This window comes from Pelmatolapia mariae, linkage group LG7, assembly GCF_036321145.2.
Source record: "Pelmatolapia mariae isolate MD_Pm_ZW linkage group LG7, Pm_UMD_F_2, whole genome shotgun sequence".
NCBI classification, from domain to species: Eukaryota; Metazoa; Chordata; class Actinopteri; order Cichliformes; family Cichlidae; genus Pelmatolapia; species Pelmatolapia mariae.
Window position 1 is genome coordinate 18482502 of NC_086233.1, and position 16253 is coordinate 18498754.

Below are 16253 nucleotides of genomic sequence, written 5' to 3' on the forward strand. Positions count from 1 at the left end.
GCTTATTTCATTAAAAAGGCCCTATCCATGACCCTATGTCTAATCCATAATGTAGACTACGGGCCAGGCACGGCCTGCTATAGTCCACGCCACGTTCCAGCTGACAGATGGAACACCGGGAACAGGGATGGAGAGAAGGAGGTCCAATGAATGAGGGAGAATTTGAGAGCTCCGCTTATGAGTGAAGCTTCCCGGTGAATGTGATTTCAATGATGTAAATGATGATAGAGCTGAGGCTGTGCTACTCTGCCTTTGATGGTTGGAGATGGCTTTCACATGGCCCATCAATGATATGGAAATGGCCAGAACTGGGGTTTGAATATAGCCTGTAAAATGAACATACAGCCCAGGGCTTTTAAAACCCCAAACACCTTGGCTTAGAGTTTCAATTGTAGTCAGTACTTTTGCTCATTACAGTTAACCTTGGGAGAACTTTGCAACACAAAGTGAGTGACGCTGAATCCTATGATAATATTCTATCAACCCGATCCAATTTAACTTTCCCCACGCTGCCTCTGTTTGACCTTCTCTCCACTCTGCCCACTTCAAACCCCCCCGCCCCACCTCTGGCTGTCCTCTACCCCAGACGCCCTCTCGCCGCTCGCCCGAGATCCGGTTTGCTGAGTGTTTTCATCACGTCCACAAATCTAAATTTACAACCTCACTCTCATCAAATCCAACTTGCCTGCGTTTGCACTTAATGGCCTATCAGGTTACCTATTTATTGATAAAGCAGCAACATTTGCCCCCACCCTCCCCCAAGTACCTGACTTCCCGCATACCTGTGCCAGCTTTTTAGAGCCTGACCAGTCACTCTGACAATGCAGCGTCAGATAAAAGTGAAACGCTTTCCACAGAGGTAACATCTTACACCGTTTGATGGGAAAACAGCTTGCTCTGCTGTCTCTGTCCGCGGTCAGTTTGGGTTTTTAAAAAGAGTTAACCAATAATAATTACTTTTAACTGGGTTCAGTCAGAGAGCCACAGCTAGAGGCCCGGGGACATACAATACGGTCAGGAAGTGACTAGAAGCCTCTCTCCATCGATAACACCAGCATATCTCATTACTGCTGCGACCTGCGGTACACTGCCACTCGGGCTTGATCATATAAAACCCATTTCAGCGCGCTGTCCCCGGCGGAGCTCCAGCGGAGTGGAATATTCATTATTCAAATTTTAAGCATTGGAAATCCTAATATGTTACTAAGGCCAGATGAGATGAGATGGAATGGCTTAGCCTTTTGTCCAGGGAACACTGACTAATCGTCTCGCTCCCCTAAAATCAATTTCCCAGCCGTAAGCATCAGACACTCCTGATTGTACTGTACTGTTGAGGACCCCCCACCACTATCACCTAATACTCCTCCTGGCTGCCCAGAATAACTTATTGATTACTGATTATGTTACGGGAGGTGTGGGTGGCCAGGGCGGAAGACGGACTGGCCTCAGTCATCTCCACAGAGCTAAATTTGGCTCCTCTGTCACCAGATCCAACACACGCTGACACTATCACCAGCTGCCACTGGCCCGGCTCTGAGGATGAGGAGAGAAGTTAAGAGACGTACACAAAGAGAAATTTCCCCGAGCTAACAGTGTAGGTGTAGCTGTTTCAAGCAGAGTGGCACAGCGGGGATTTCATGTGTGATGATGAATTCTTAGATGTTGCGCACTTGTAGGCCACTAAATAAAGAGTTTGCTCGAATATATCAAAGCCAGAAATGGTTGATTGTTACATTTTCGGAGTTTGGTTGTGGTTCTGGTTTGGCGAGGGACTGTTGCAGCCAGGGGTCGATCCCTTGCTCTCTCTGATGCTATGCTGAGCCTGAAAAGTGGCTGTGATCAATACCTGCAGGCCCTTTCACCACTGCCAGAGGGCTGTTTGTGTTTGTGTGCGTGTGCTGTGTCAGCATCCACTCAGGACTTCATCAGACACCCCACCCCCCACCCCCATACCTTGACTCAACACACACACGCACACACGCACAAACACACAAACACGCACACACAAAGGCCCCATCGGTCAACGCCTCACTCAAACAGTAGCTCATTTTCACTTTCCCCATCTCACTCTCAACCCCTGTCTGCTTCTCTCTCTCCCTCTCTCTCTCTCACACACACACACACACACACACACACACACACACACACACACACACACACACACACACACACACACACACACACACACACAAATTATGCCTTCTTCTTCTGAGTCCATGCCATCCCAACAAGGATGTTAAATACCATTCAAATGTCAGCCTGCTGTATTGATTGGAATAATAATTCTGGAAGAATTCTGAAAGGCAGGAAAGATGGCTTGTTGATGCTAAGCAGCAGCATGACGGCCCGGGCATCGTTCACTGTCACAAAGTTGCCATGTAAGGGTTCCCGGCTCCTCTGGCAGAATGTGGATGGCGGTTTACGTTCGACCACCGAGGCCACGTGTTTCTGTCATTAATCATTGTCTTCACAGGCCAGTGACAGCCAGACCAGGACTCAGGCTGAGAGAGAGTATGTGTGGAGGTTGGTGGGGGGGTGTCATTTGAAATGCCCTCAGATCACAGTAGCTGTGTGTGAAAGTGTGCGGCTGAATGTCAGAACAGAGGGTACATTCACTGGCAGGTGAACATACCTTATCTGTCATGTCTGAGTGCAGGAAAAGACTGAAGTAATACTGAACTACAAGCATAAATATGATCAGTTCCATATTGGATCTGGTCTGCGAAGATTCACTAATCTCATATTAAACAGTGTACGCATGTAAAATTAACACTTTCACTTTTATAGCTGGTGCTGGATGTTGCATTCTGTGGCTGAAGTGCCAGTTAATTCTGTATCAGCTACCCTGAAAAATTGGTCTATCGGTCCAAGCGGCTTCTCTCCAAGCCGTTGACTGTACTCTGCCAAAGAGTGTGAGTACAGAGAAACATCCCACTATATCGTCAACGACTGCAAGCGTACAGTGTTTTTTTTAAAGTTAAACAGAGTGCTGACTGTTCTGCAGAGAAATGGTCTAGTTGATCGTTACTGTGATGCATACAGAAGGCTCCAGTTAAAATTTTCATACATAAGATCAATATTTTGAACTAATTAACCTCGCCGTTCTGAATCAAGACCTTCATTATTTTGGTCGAGTTGTGTGAATGTAATGTCAATGTGTCCGAACAATCAATGTCAAAAAATACGCCTCTCACTTAAAAAATGTCAAATTTCCACTGAAATTAATAAAAACAAAACATTTTCACCAACAACAAAACTCAAACACGGAAATCATTCTCAAAGCTAAAAAACTGAAACTAAACCGACTAACCTTTAACTTACATACTTTGTGGCTGAATTTCTGGGGTTCCTAAACATGTTAACTTTACAATAATACCACCCACTCTTGATTGTTGAACATCTAGAAAGAAATTTCACAAACCTATTTGCAGCAATGATGGGATCCTATTGCACTATGGCACTTGAATTCACGGTGCTCTTTAGAACAACTCATTCTTTCACAAATGCTTGTAAAGGCAGAATGCATGGCTAAGTGCTTCATTTCGTACACCTATAGCAACTGGACTGAAAACATCCAAATTTTACAGACAACATACAGCTTATAAAGCAAGAATTAATTACTAAAAAATCAAGCAAATACAATAACATTCCCAGCAAGAAGCATTTCTAGCTTCTTGTACCAAAACAAATTATGTAACATCTTCATTGAATAAGTTTATATTTCTAGTTTTAGTTACTTAAAAAATACAAAGCTACATTCAAGATTTGATAAAAGATTCAGTGGCATTTAATTTGATATATGATTCAGATTTAACATAGTGCTTTGGACCCTTACCAAGTTATATGAAATGGAAAACTGTTACTGATGTAATTGAACTGTTGTGGTTTTGCTTTGGTATTTAATATTTCGATTGGAGACTATGTAAGTCATTGTCAAAATGGTTTTCAATTAAAACAAAGTTTAATTTTATTTAAATTATGATATCAATATTTTGCAGCTTACCTTTAGTCATTTCTTGGTACTTCTAGGAAGTAGCTAGCATACATAAAACATGTCTTCCCTGATGGGTTTGTTTGTTGCTGGCTGTTGAACACAGAATTTTGAACACATTTCTCATTAGCAACTGGAGGTTGCCAGGCGTTTGCTGACTGGTCTAGGCCTTTAATGTGTTTTAAAGAAATTTAGCAGCTCAGCATCTTTGAGATTTCTGCTCCTATCCTAAAACATTTATTTGTGCCCTTGACAAAATCCTTTAACCCTTGTTAAGCTATTCTTACTAAGAGTAATGTTTGATTTTAAAAAGGATGCTGGTATTTTATCAAGGTATTATAATTGGATAAACCGAATAAAATGGCTCCCATTTTATAAATATATAAATCTGTCTGAGTTTTAATACTTTGCAAATGTTCCTCTTAGGGAACTTCAGTTTAACACATGTTTTAATAGTTTTATTTTTTTTTTATATATATATATATTTTTTTGTGCTGTACGGCGTTCTTAATAGTTTCATGTATTGTATTCTTCTCACCAAAGAATTTCTTATGTTCATAATCAGATTTTACATTCAAAGGTGTGAATTTGTATCAAGATGTAGTCAAAAGTGGCTCTCACCTGGCAGGTACCTCGATGTTGGAGATGGCGTAGAAGTACTTGAGTAGGTTGTCTCTCTGGACATAGGTACCTCCGAGGGCAGGCCTGAGCAGCCTCAACCTAAGGTTGGTGAAGGTGAAGAAGTCCTTCAGTCCCTTCATACTTTCCATTCGGGCGTACAGGTTGTCCATGTTCTGTAGCCGAGGTCCAGCAAACACAGCAAATCGTGCCCGCACCTCAAACTTCACATTCTTTTCACCCTTGGAGCCAACCCAGCGCGAGTACTGCTCAGTGCAGATGACCCGTGTGATGTTAGCAGGTGAGAGATCGCGCACTTGTTTGGGTGGCATGTTGAATGCATCCAGACAGTCGTCGGCATAAAACTGGTAGGGCTGCCAGGAGCGTCCGTGGTCCATGGACTTATCCAGAGCCATGATTGTAGGGCGGCCATATTCAAAGGAGATCTGGATATCGTCTGTGAGCTCCAGACTCTTGTTCCAGGACATGGTGACGTTGGCCAGCAGGGGCAGTGGGTGGTTTCGCCATGTTACTGTCTGCCAGTAGGTAATTAGGCCGTTGCGCTCATTGTCCTGCATCAGCTGAGGAGGGTGGGCAAGGTCTGGATTTAAGGCATCGCACTCGTCACTACATAGGTATGGGTTCTCCTAAAACAGAGATAAAGACAGACAGAAAGGATTTCATTCAGGGTTCGGGAATGACTCTAACAAGAGGAACAGTAATGAATACTTGATAATACAGTGCATATTCCCGAAAATTGCATTTTTATTAGATTACTGCAAATTCACATTGACACTGGGGCCCTTTGAGTCCCTTGGGCAGTTGCCTGCTTTTCTCTTCTGGTCATCCAGCCCTAAATAGGCTCAGCAAATTCTCAATTGACAAGACAACAAAATGTCTTTGCTTTAAAAATGGATTTGTGGTCCCTGCAGTAGCTGCAGCCATCATTACTGCAACGGAAAATTATGTTAAGCTACGGATTTACAAATTCTATTCACAATCATCAGGATGTTCCTTTGTTCCCAGTACAAATGCTGATTCAAAAGATATTTATTTATTCCCACAATATCCACAGCTCAACACCAAAATCCTCCATATTATCCTCCCAAAAAAGACAAAAAGAGACGTGTATGGAGGGCCTTTCCAATGCACCAAGGGACAGAGAGCTTAAAAGTAAACTTGCCAAACAACACAACAGGAAGTGTGAAGGTCAAGAGGATCGTGCATCATCACTGTCTTTGCATAGACAGCAGAGTGCTGCTGCACTTTTAACTCCAGAGAATTGATCCTCCTCTTCTAGTGATGCCAAGACTTTCAAGTTGCTGCCCCTCTACACAACTAAAAGTCAACAGGATTAGTCACGCTGCTCACAGAGAGCTACAAGCCTCTTTACACCTGCAACGAGAAATGCTTCTGTAAGAATATCTCATGCATCTCATCTTCCCTTGATACCAGTAAGACAAATTCATCTTCCACTTGTTTAGGCTTGCAAATTCTGAAACACCCCCCCAAAAAACAAAACATAACAAAAAAAACCCCAACAAAAAACATCAGGTCCATTACTACTTTATATACGTGATACAGCACGGCTTTCTCAGCATTGACAAATGTAATCTTTGGCTGGATTATGTCTGGGATCAGGGTTGAGTGAATGAAGTGCTATATTTAGTGTATGTACTGCAGCACAGTCACAGAGAGGTGGGTAAAGGGTGGGCTGCAGCTCCTGACAAGTGATTCCCATCTCTATGTAGATTTAGGCGACAAGGCTGTGCCTTCAGTTCATTTTGTATCAAGACATTTTATATATTAAACCAGACCACAGTCCTTTCCTCGCCCAATTTCTGACTGTCTACACATAACTATAAAATATATCAGTGCTATAGTCATTACACCAATGTTCTGCATGATCTGATATTCCAGTGAAAAGCAAATAAAATAGCTTGGCTTTATTCATTTTAGTAACTTGCCAAATATGTTAATTAACAAAAAACATGGTGTGATAAATGTAATTTCTAGGAGCCTAAGTTATCATCAACTAACATTAAGAGTTGTCGTAACTCCACCAACTTTTCAAATAAGTTTTATACATCTTTAATTCCACAGATGCTGGCTCGTCATATTAAAACCACTGCAGAGGTTTCAGTGAAATTGATGCAGCTGACTGTTTTAAGCCAGTTGTCTGACATCCCCATCACCACCCAAGTAAAAATATTTACATAAGGAAATCCCACAGATCCGCAGCCATCTCTCTTGGTGCTTAATTTGCAAAGCTCAGCTCTCGTGCTGTTTGGATTGTTTTACATTCAGAAGGCTAACCGTGCCCCCAAGATGCACTAATTAGACTGTTAGAGTTATGATTTTCTACAATATTTAGTCTAAGTCACTAATTGCATCAAATACAAATATCTTTGTATTATTTGACCAAGCATTCACTCTATTGCCCTCATACACTGTCTTCTTTCATTACACGTCACTTCACATTTAAAATTCAACATGTCACAAAAAATACATGTCAGTATATTGTATTTATATATTGAATATGTATTTAAATTTATGTCAGTATATTTATTTGTTATTTAAGTTTTTATGTACCTTGTGAAAAAGGATTCCCATAACAGCGTTATGTTTGCATAATTACAATAATGGATCTTCAGCTGCGTTTTCATCCTCCTCTCTGGTTTTCTCCACTCGTAGTAACTGATTGCAGTTCTACAGCTGATGTCATCCTTATTCTTTTATTTATTTGAAATCCGGCTGTCGTTCTGCGTTTTACCGCTGCGTGCTTAACAAGCTCTTGATGGACTAGAGAGTATAAATATCCCTCTTTTTTTCTTCCACCTCTACCGCCCCTGCCTCTCCGCTGCTTCCTCCCCTTTCTTCTCTTTTTTCATCCTCCCTTATTATTTTTACTTTTAGCGTTTGTGCTGTTTCTAATTGTAGTGTTTAAGAATGCACCAGCTCAACTTGAAATGTCATTTGGTAAAATAATAGTAATTAGGCTGAAAATAACTACTACAGGGAGAAAAAAAACATGTTTAGTTAAATAATTAGTTTGAAGATTTTCAATTATTATACAGTAAAGATGGGCTGTTGTAAAGCAGACAAAGTTAGGTTTCATATCTACGCCATATAGAAAATTCTTCAGCAAGGTACTGATTCTTTAGCATTTGACCTGCAAGTGAGATCCCAAAACTGGTAGGTTTTTAAAAATTATTTCAAATTTTAAGTTGTTGGACAGGTTTTTGTGTGAGTTGGCAAACTGTACAAGAGTCTCGGCGCAATAAATGCAAAGGCTCAATTACCTTACATGACCTTTAGTCGTTTTTAGGTGAAAATGGGGCCAATGAGAGAAGTTGTTGACAAAATGACCTCAGGGACCCAGAGGCAAAATATGGATTGAAATTAATAGAGTTGATCCACAGGGAGGCTTGAAAGACAACCTATAACCTTTTTAAAATTAATTTTGTATTTAGCCAGGACAGCCAAGCCAAAACAGAAGTGATATGTTATCTTTTATTTGTACCAGTTAGAGGTTTGGCTGCTGAGTCCAGCTGTGAGGTGATAAAGCTGTGGACTAATGTTTCCATATCCTTTAGAGCCAAAACCAGCTCTAATTAAGTGATGCTTCTCAGTTAGTGAAAGCTGAGTTCGCTGATTTGATTAATAAAGGAACTTTCCATAGAAACGCCAAGATTTTCAACCAGGAGCACCAGGTGTGTTTGTTAAGATATTTGTGGAGTTTGATGGACCAAACTCAATAGTTTTGGTTTTGGTATCATTTAGTTGAAGGAGGGTCCACAATTTGAGACAAAGACTTTATTCACTGAGAAGATATTTTCAAGTGTGGCAAGTAGATAAAGTTCAGTATCATTCAGGTATAAGGGAATATTGTGTTTCTGAAAGCTAGAGCTGATGGGTAACGTGTATAATGAGAAGAGAAGAGGACCTGATATAGGTCCCTGGGGGTTGTCGCGTTTAGTGGAAGGTGGGGAAGAAGAACAGTTTCCTACTTGGACCTGTAACATCACATATCATGAATGCTCAGAGCCTTAACAACCAATGCGATGTTTTAACAATTTACCACAAGGATCTGCCATATTGTTTATTCTTGTATTTTAATTAGACCAAAAGAAAGAAAGAAAAAACAATTTTTCTCTTGATAATACCAATTTCTTGGTCCTGGCTAAAATTCAATGCACATATAATGTCTTGTGTGTTGTTAAAATATTGTCAAAATGTAATGAATTTATTTATGCAAATATAGTAGTCATTTGATCAATTGAGATCTAATTACTTTTGGTGTAGCCATTTATCAAATTGTAGTCATGGCTGCATATTGAACTGAAAAAGTGTATTACACCATGGACAGAAGCCTTAATGTAGAGTAATGTAATGGTGCTGCTGCTTTAATTTTAACAAGGCTAAATTTGATCGCCTGATGATTTCACCACAGATTTGTGTTTCGACGATCAAACACTGACCCCCTGCAGGGTTTAAAGGTTGGTTGTATATAATTTGAAGTTTCATTCTTCGTGGACTTGGTGGAGTCGGCAGGGCGCTTGAACATCCTCAAGCTGACGCAGCTGCTAACAAGCTTGACAGAGTTGGGTCTGAGGTGTAAACGTTTCATGGATATCTGAGTATTTGTAATATATTGAGAATACAGATGGAGAGTAGGAGAAGCGGTCAGAGAAGTTCCTTTGTTTTTTTCCCCCCCCGCTACTAAAAAGAAATCAAGCTTTCTACAGCCACCTTTCAGTTCAATAAAGATTTTGGGTGGAGTATCACATGAAACAGCAGTTTCTTCTTTCTGTGAAGGCAGTACTGCACAATATTGATGAACCTTGCAAGGGCGTATCACATGTCGCTGCTTCTTTGCATCTATTGCCAAGCCCTCTTGAATAAAGTCATTGGACTGCGCTACAGAAAAGTGAGCAGTCACTCAAGCTCACTCTAGTAGCCTGATAACAAAAGCAAAAGTTACAATCCTGCGAGGCTGAGATTATAAATCATCTGATTTATGGTGACAGTGCAGAGTGGGGAAAACTCCAAACATAAGCAAACGCTGAGCTGGTGCTGAGAGAAGCTGTATGGCACAAAAGACACTGTGCGGGATCATAATGCATGTGAAGACACAGCAGTGGTATCTTTATACCAGAAACTGCAGATAATCTATCTCTCTGCTCACTGGAGCAACATAGCAGCATTGTTCCCCATCTGATAACCCAATTATCTCTCTTTGCACTGACTCAGATAGAGATCACTGTCAGCGCAAACACACTTAAGATGATCATCTACAACTCTCATAAACAACTGCAACCAGAAAAAGTAATTAGGATCAGATGAAGAGGGTTATAGCGAGCCTCGGAGTGAGAGTAGCAGCTCCGTGGTGGCCCAGCTGCTTCTGTGCCCTTCAATCCAGACCCGTCCACACACGTGTTTACACACACTCAAAGTAAGATTAGTACGCCTGTTGTTCTGAGGATGACCCTTGACCTACAAATCCTATTGAAAATGATCACACTGTCACACTGTCCCAGATAGAGCACATATAGGTTAGCTCCTGAAGTGTACCAGTGATAGCATTTCCTGTTTTCTCTGACACAGAAAGCATGTGAGTACCAGGCAACATGAGGGAGTCATTACAGTATTTTACGGTGTCAGGTCGAAAGCGTTCGCCAACCTCCTCCGACCTCAGCCGGCCCTTTAGGATTAACTAGTCTGGAGGTGATACGTACTGTAATAAGCTGGAAGATTTTATCCCCCGTGAGAGACTTACATGAGGTTATGTTTAAGCCCTTTGTATGCCCGTGTCCTCCTTATTCCACCTTCTTATTCCCCAGCCAGGCTCAACATACATACATATATATATATATATATATCACTATATTCCAGGATACACACACAAACACCAGCAAACACAATCTTTTCCCTCACAGAAAAACACAGACACACAGATCCCAGCCAAATGCTGCGGCAGGTGGCCCGCACTGCTAAGCCCCTCCAGCAATTATCCTCACCGGGATCCCGTCTCCACGACAACAGCCGCCATGATGCCCCTGCCGTCAGTGGCTTTCTTGTTTTCACTCACAGGATGACAGTGAGATCCTAAATGGTCATTAGAAATACCTCAAGTGCTAGAAATGTGGCTCATGCTACGGCTGTGAGCACAAATCGTTGCCTTGTTTTTGAACACATCAGGAGCGACGAAACAACTCTTGTTCTATAAAGAAAAAGAAAAAGTCCACTATCCATTCACAAAGAAGTATGCAGAAAATTTTCCTTTACATTTCTGTCCTTTCCTTTGCTCTTATGACCAGTTGTGTTCCCAAGAAATATTTTCTGTTGCCACCTTTCTCTATCACGCTGTCTGCTTTATTTCTACCTCCACTTATAGAGGTTTCCACAATACATTGCTAGCGAGGGGAATAGAGGTACTGACCCTCACTCAGAGAACGCAATTTATTTTATTTTGGAGAAACATCAAATGAAATGGCCCTCCCCATTAAAAAGGGCACAGAGGGGAAGAGAAAGAGATATTGCTTTTTCACTTATAACGTAATCTTTTATTTTGTTGGAAGCTTTTCCATCATGCTGCAAGTTCTTGTTACCCTGGATGGAGACAGTACATCAGTACGTGTGTGTGTGTGTTGCCAGCGAGCGTACGTAACTGTGTATTTGTACATGTAAAGGATTACAAACCTTTTACTTTACCTGAAAAAGTGATTATCTGCTTGCTGGAAAATGTCTTGCTGGGTGCAAAACAGCAGTTGGCAAGTGTAAAAGTGTCTTAGGTGTGTGTTTGTGTGGGCGGGTGTTGTTTATGTCTGTGTGCGTCTGTGTGCGTGTATTCGTGTGCATGTGTGTGTGCAGGCAGGAAAAAGTAAATGTTTACTGTAGGCATGTGTGATTGTGCATGAGGAGGAGGAGGAGAGAATAAGAAGGACCAAGCAGAGACACCACGCTGATCCGAAGCAGCAGCAGAGCTTGTCCTGTTCAAATTACCGCAGTTGAACCAGCACGAGTTTTATTAGCAACTTATCTTAGAATTCAGGCAGTGCTTATAGCAGATCCAAAATATCTGGCAGAGTTACTGTTGTCTCCAAGTGTAGCGGTTAGATGGATTCAGGGTCCGTTGTAAAATCTAAACCAATGGTAGTTGAGATGTAGGTAAGGTAAGGCAGAAGAGATGAGATGTGAACTGTGCAACATCTTTATATCATTTTCTTTACCTTTCTGTATTTTTTAAATATTGCACTGGCAGTTTACCTCAAATGCAGTCTGCAAACACAGCTGAATTCACAGTTGACAATTTAAGAAAAGCATTAAAACTCATATAACAGAATCAGATATATCATGTCTAACTTGCCTACACTGACCGCTACGAGTTGAGAGTTGGAGCACCGGTTATGCTAATGGTGGCTAACCTCAAGTGGGGATGAGGGGTGGGATATAGAAGTGTGGTAAGCTTTTATGTCACACCTCCAAGTATTTTGTCATGACAGCTTTACAGTCTTTGGCCCACTGCAACTGACACTGACGGATCACTTGAGGTAGGTCCCCAGTTCTTTCTCGGATCCCGCCGAAGCTGCATGAAGTTTTATTTTAAAGGTGCAGTCAGTTGTTTGTAGATTTTGTTTAAAAGAAAAAGATAATATTGTACTTGTACTTGTATGCTTTGTTAGGAACTGAGAATTAATCCATTAAAAATACATTGTATTGTAGATGATGGGGCAACAAACTACAGAGGTTGATATGGACAACGCAATTCTGTCTAATTGTGTTTTATGTCTGTGGCTAGAGACCAGCCACATATGTAGTATGTCAAAAAGTGGAGGAAAATTTTAATTACATATTGAAATTAGACATGCGACCCTGCTGTTTCTGGACAGATGACAACGCGCTAACTGAACAACAACAGCTGGTTATAAGCTAACATTACGCCAGCTAACGTTAGGCTTGAGTGTCCTAAGAATCACACTTTCACTCCGATGCACAGTTTGAATAATTTCTCATCTTTTATGAGAATTTGTTCTCTAAGTGTCTGAGTCCAACAAAGTTTCATTAGCGCAGCAAAACCAGCGCCGCTTACCAGCATAAAATTCAAGACATCCTCACCACTCACCTCAATATCAATGTCATTGGAGAGTATTGGACTGCTTTCACAAAGTTTTACAGCCTCTTCCAGGGTAAATAGACATGGATGTTTTCACCCACAATATTGACAAGTAAACTTTGTGAGGTAAACAGCCTGACAGCCTAGCCAGAATGCAAAAAACTCAGATCAAGTCTGAACTTACTTTGCTATCTCGGTTCTACAGATGAAAAGCAGCCAGAGTTTTTGAGAAGACTTGGGGGTAAAAACTGAAAATATAGCAAAGTATTTAATTGACACATATCCGTTTTTAAAATATAATGTTTAGAAAATTTTTTATTTTTTTTACACAAACAGTAGTGTAGTGACTGTATCTGTTATGGGATGGAATCAAAATTGAATGTTTTTTATCTCTCTTGGTTGCCTAAAACATGTTTGTCCTACAGCAGCCACCGTAGCTAGGATGATACACTTGAATTGAAATCTACTGACAACTAGTGGTCAGATTTTACAAACTGTACCTTTAAGTCCTTTAAACTGACTTTTATACCTAATTTAAAGTTGTCTCATCCCTCCTTCTTCTTGTGCACATCTGCACTGCTTCCTCGTTGCTATATTTAAATCACTTCCTGGAACTCGTTGCTGTTGTTGATGTTATGTTTTTTTAAAAATTCATGGGGTCGTTCCTTGTGAAGTCAACCCTGAGAGTCAGACTGTCAAGACTAATGCAGGCGTCTGACAGAGAACATTAGGCAGAAGCGACCTGAACTGCATGTGCCATCCTTCCATCAAATCTTTTAGGCAGCAGTAACATAAAGTTTGCTCACCACCTGTCCTATGTCCTGTGACTTGAGCCTCTTTCCGAAAATGAAAGTCAAATTTAAGGTTAACCTTTTTGACACACTGGAGGACGTCCAGTGTATCACAGATGTGCAACTTGTGAGAACAGGACTTCCACTGAGTGATCTAAAAATAGAAAACAGTGAACTGCTACCCAAGAAGACTGCCTTGAAGGGGACATCAGCCAGATTTAAGTAACGTCTGTTTTTTTTTTTTAAATCTTTTTGAGCAGAACTGTGCATCTTTTTCTTCTTCACACTGTTTGAACTGAGGAGCTGCGCTAAGAGAAATAAATGTCAAACTCTGGTATTTGTAAGCCTGGGCGTCCTCATACTTTCAATCTTTGTTTTTGAAAACACTTTAGTCAGTACTTCTCCCTTATAGATTTTTTGGTAAACCAAGATGATCCGTGTCATGTTTTTCACAGCTTCACTGAAAACCTTAATCTGAAAACTTCTTATATGCACCTCAAATCATCCAGAAAGTTAGCACATGAAGTATGCTCATGTGCAAGTGTGGGAAAGTGATGCAGGAGAATGGAGGGTTGCTTTTGATTTTAAAGGTTTTTGGAAAGTTGACATCAAACTATTTTTTGGGGGGCGGTGCTTTGCCTTAGTGTAAGAAAATGTGGATTGTAGTGAGAGCCGGGGGGCCAAAAACTCTTCAAATCAAAGGAAATCATACCAAGTACTTGTCAATAGGCTGTTCCAGGGGATATCTGAATTTTCTCTGTCTGTTCTGATAGATTCTGATACACTGAAGCGTTTGGAAAGCTGCAGGGTGCTGCATCCTTGCCCTTGTTTGAATTTTCTAACCCAGACTTTTAAATGATCCTCCTTACACTGTTGCCACTCAATCTCTTGTACACTGGACAGATACATGAAAGCTTCTTGCATTCATAGTAGTATCCCCACTCAACACATCCCTCAGTACTAAGCATTACTCCTCTCCACACATCCTGATAGGTTAAACAAGGTGTTTTGCTAAGTTCACCTCAGACTGTCTAAGCCCTGCAGCCAATCCCTCTTAGTATCACCTCAGTCAGGGATAAATCTCACTTATAACTATCCTCCCGTTCTGCCAACACATCTAAACACTCTCTGATCACTTTCAACTGTGTCCTAATGGGGGAAGCAAGCCATGCCATTACATCACCGCACCCTCCCCCTCCTGCCTTGTTTGTATAGTCACACTCTGTCATTCTCTTTAGCTGTCCGTTCCCTTCTCTCTCTCTTTCCCCTTCGATAATTATGCCCCTGCGCTGTCAAAGCTGCTCATGCTGTGCCCAAATTCACCTCCAAGGGTGTATTATTAGGACAGTGGCCACCTGGGCTATCTTTCACCCCAGGGAGGCTGACTGACGATGGCCCACTGCTGGATGTGGGTGGCCCTTTTGCGCAGCCTTGAAGTCCCACTGCTGGGCAGGGCAAGCCAGCCGGGCCTGGCATGGCTACACTGGGCAGGGAGTATGAAGTATGGCCATAGGCCCAGTCTGGGATGCACTGATCCACGCTACCAGCTGCCATCTTCCTCCCCTTCCTGCATGCTCCCTTTCCGCTGCTGCGCGGCTTCTCTCTTATCATGTCTATTTTTAGAGCTGGCAGATTTCTACCTTCTAAAATGGGCAAATGTGTTTTGAAACAGGAAGGTGTGTGTGCGTCTGTGCGCGCATGTTTTTTGTTTTGTGTCTTTCTTAGACATACTAGTGTGCACTGTTGGCCAACTCGTGCACGTTTCACGCAGCCCTGCTGGTTCCCGTTAACGTCACCGCGGCACTGTACATTTTAGTACACATGCACGCTACCCATTTGCATTCAGCTGCTCTCTGTTCTCTGCCCCGAGGGAGAGCGTTGATTGAAGGTTTTGGTTCAAAACCGAGAGACAAAATAACAAACAACAGCACGGTGAGACCTCTTTGAATGCTACATTGTTTTTTAATATATATATATCAACACCGTGTGCATTTAGTGTTGATTTCATCTTTCTGCTTAGCTAAGCTTGGATCATTATTACTTCTTCCTCATTATTACCTATCCACCAGTACACCTCAAATCTCCTTAGACCATCACCCCTCGACTGCAAGCTACAACTCCATAGCAGCTGCCGTACAGAGAAGCTACAAAGAAACTACTGAAGCTCCTAACACAGCACTAGTGACAGTAGCATCTTTGTCAAAGTGCTTGGAAGCCCGTCATGTTGAAAGAAGCCAACATGCTGGCCTGTTTGGCGGAGGAGAAAGGATGCTGCATTCCCAGGGAACAAGAGAGATAAATAGAGTAGAAAAAAATGCATCCCTGTGGAGATGGAGGGAGCAAAAAAAACTACTGTAAACCAATGTGAGCGGGAGGGGGTGGACGGAGCTACAGCATGCCTCCACATCAAAACCCCAAAAGTAAATTCTCTCCCAGTTTTTGTTTTTTTACGACGACTGCTACGCGCTGTAGCAGTCTTAGAGTGAGAGAAGTGGAGGGGGGGAAAAAATTATTTTGCATCTTCCGCAGTATGTCTGAAGTCTTATTAAGAGTGAGCAGCTCTGCGCTTTGGGTGATGCTTTTTCTCTTTTTTTTCCAGAGTGCCCTGACTTTCTCTTGACTTGTGGGACTGCTGAATGAGTGAATGTAAATGTACACCAATTAGATAAGAAACTGGCTTTTCTGTAAAGCTGCCAAATCTGGAAGGGTGGGAGGGGAGAAAGAGGAAGAGGGAGAA

General features: G+C 41.7%; 1 protein-coding gene across 6 annotated transcripts in view; it reads right to left on the bottom strand.

Moving 5' to 3' along the window:
• Positions 1-16253, bottom strand: part of ntng2b (netrin g2b) — a 71660-nt gene that overhangs the window by 50461 nt on the left and 4946 nt on the right. For all 6 annotated transcript variants that reach the window (XM_063478223.1, XM_063478221.1, XM_063478225.1 and 3 more), the window contains exon 3: positions 4613-5256. In XM_063478223.1, the coding sequence (XP_063334293.1) occupies positions 4613-5256 (644 nt within the window). The remainder of the gene's footprint in view (positions 1-4612; positions 5257-16253) is intronic.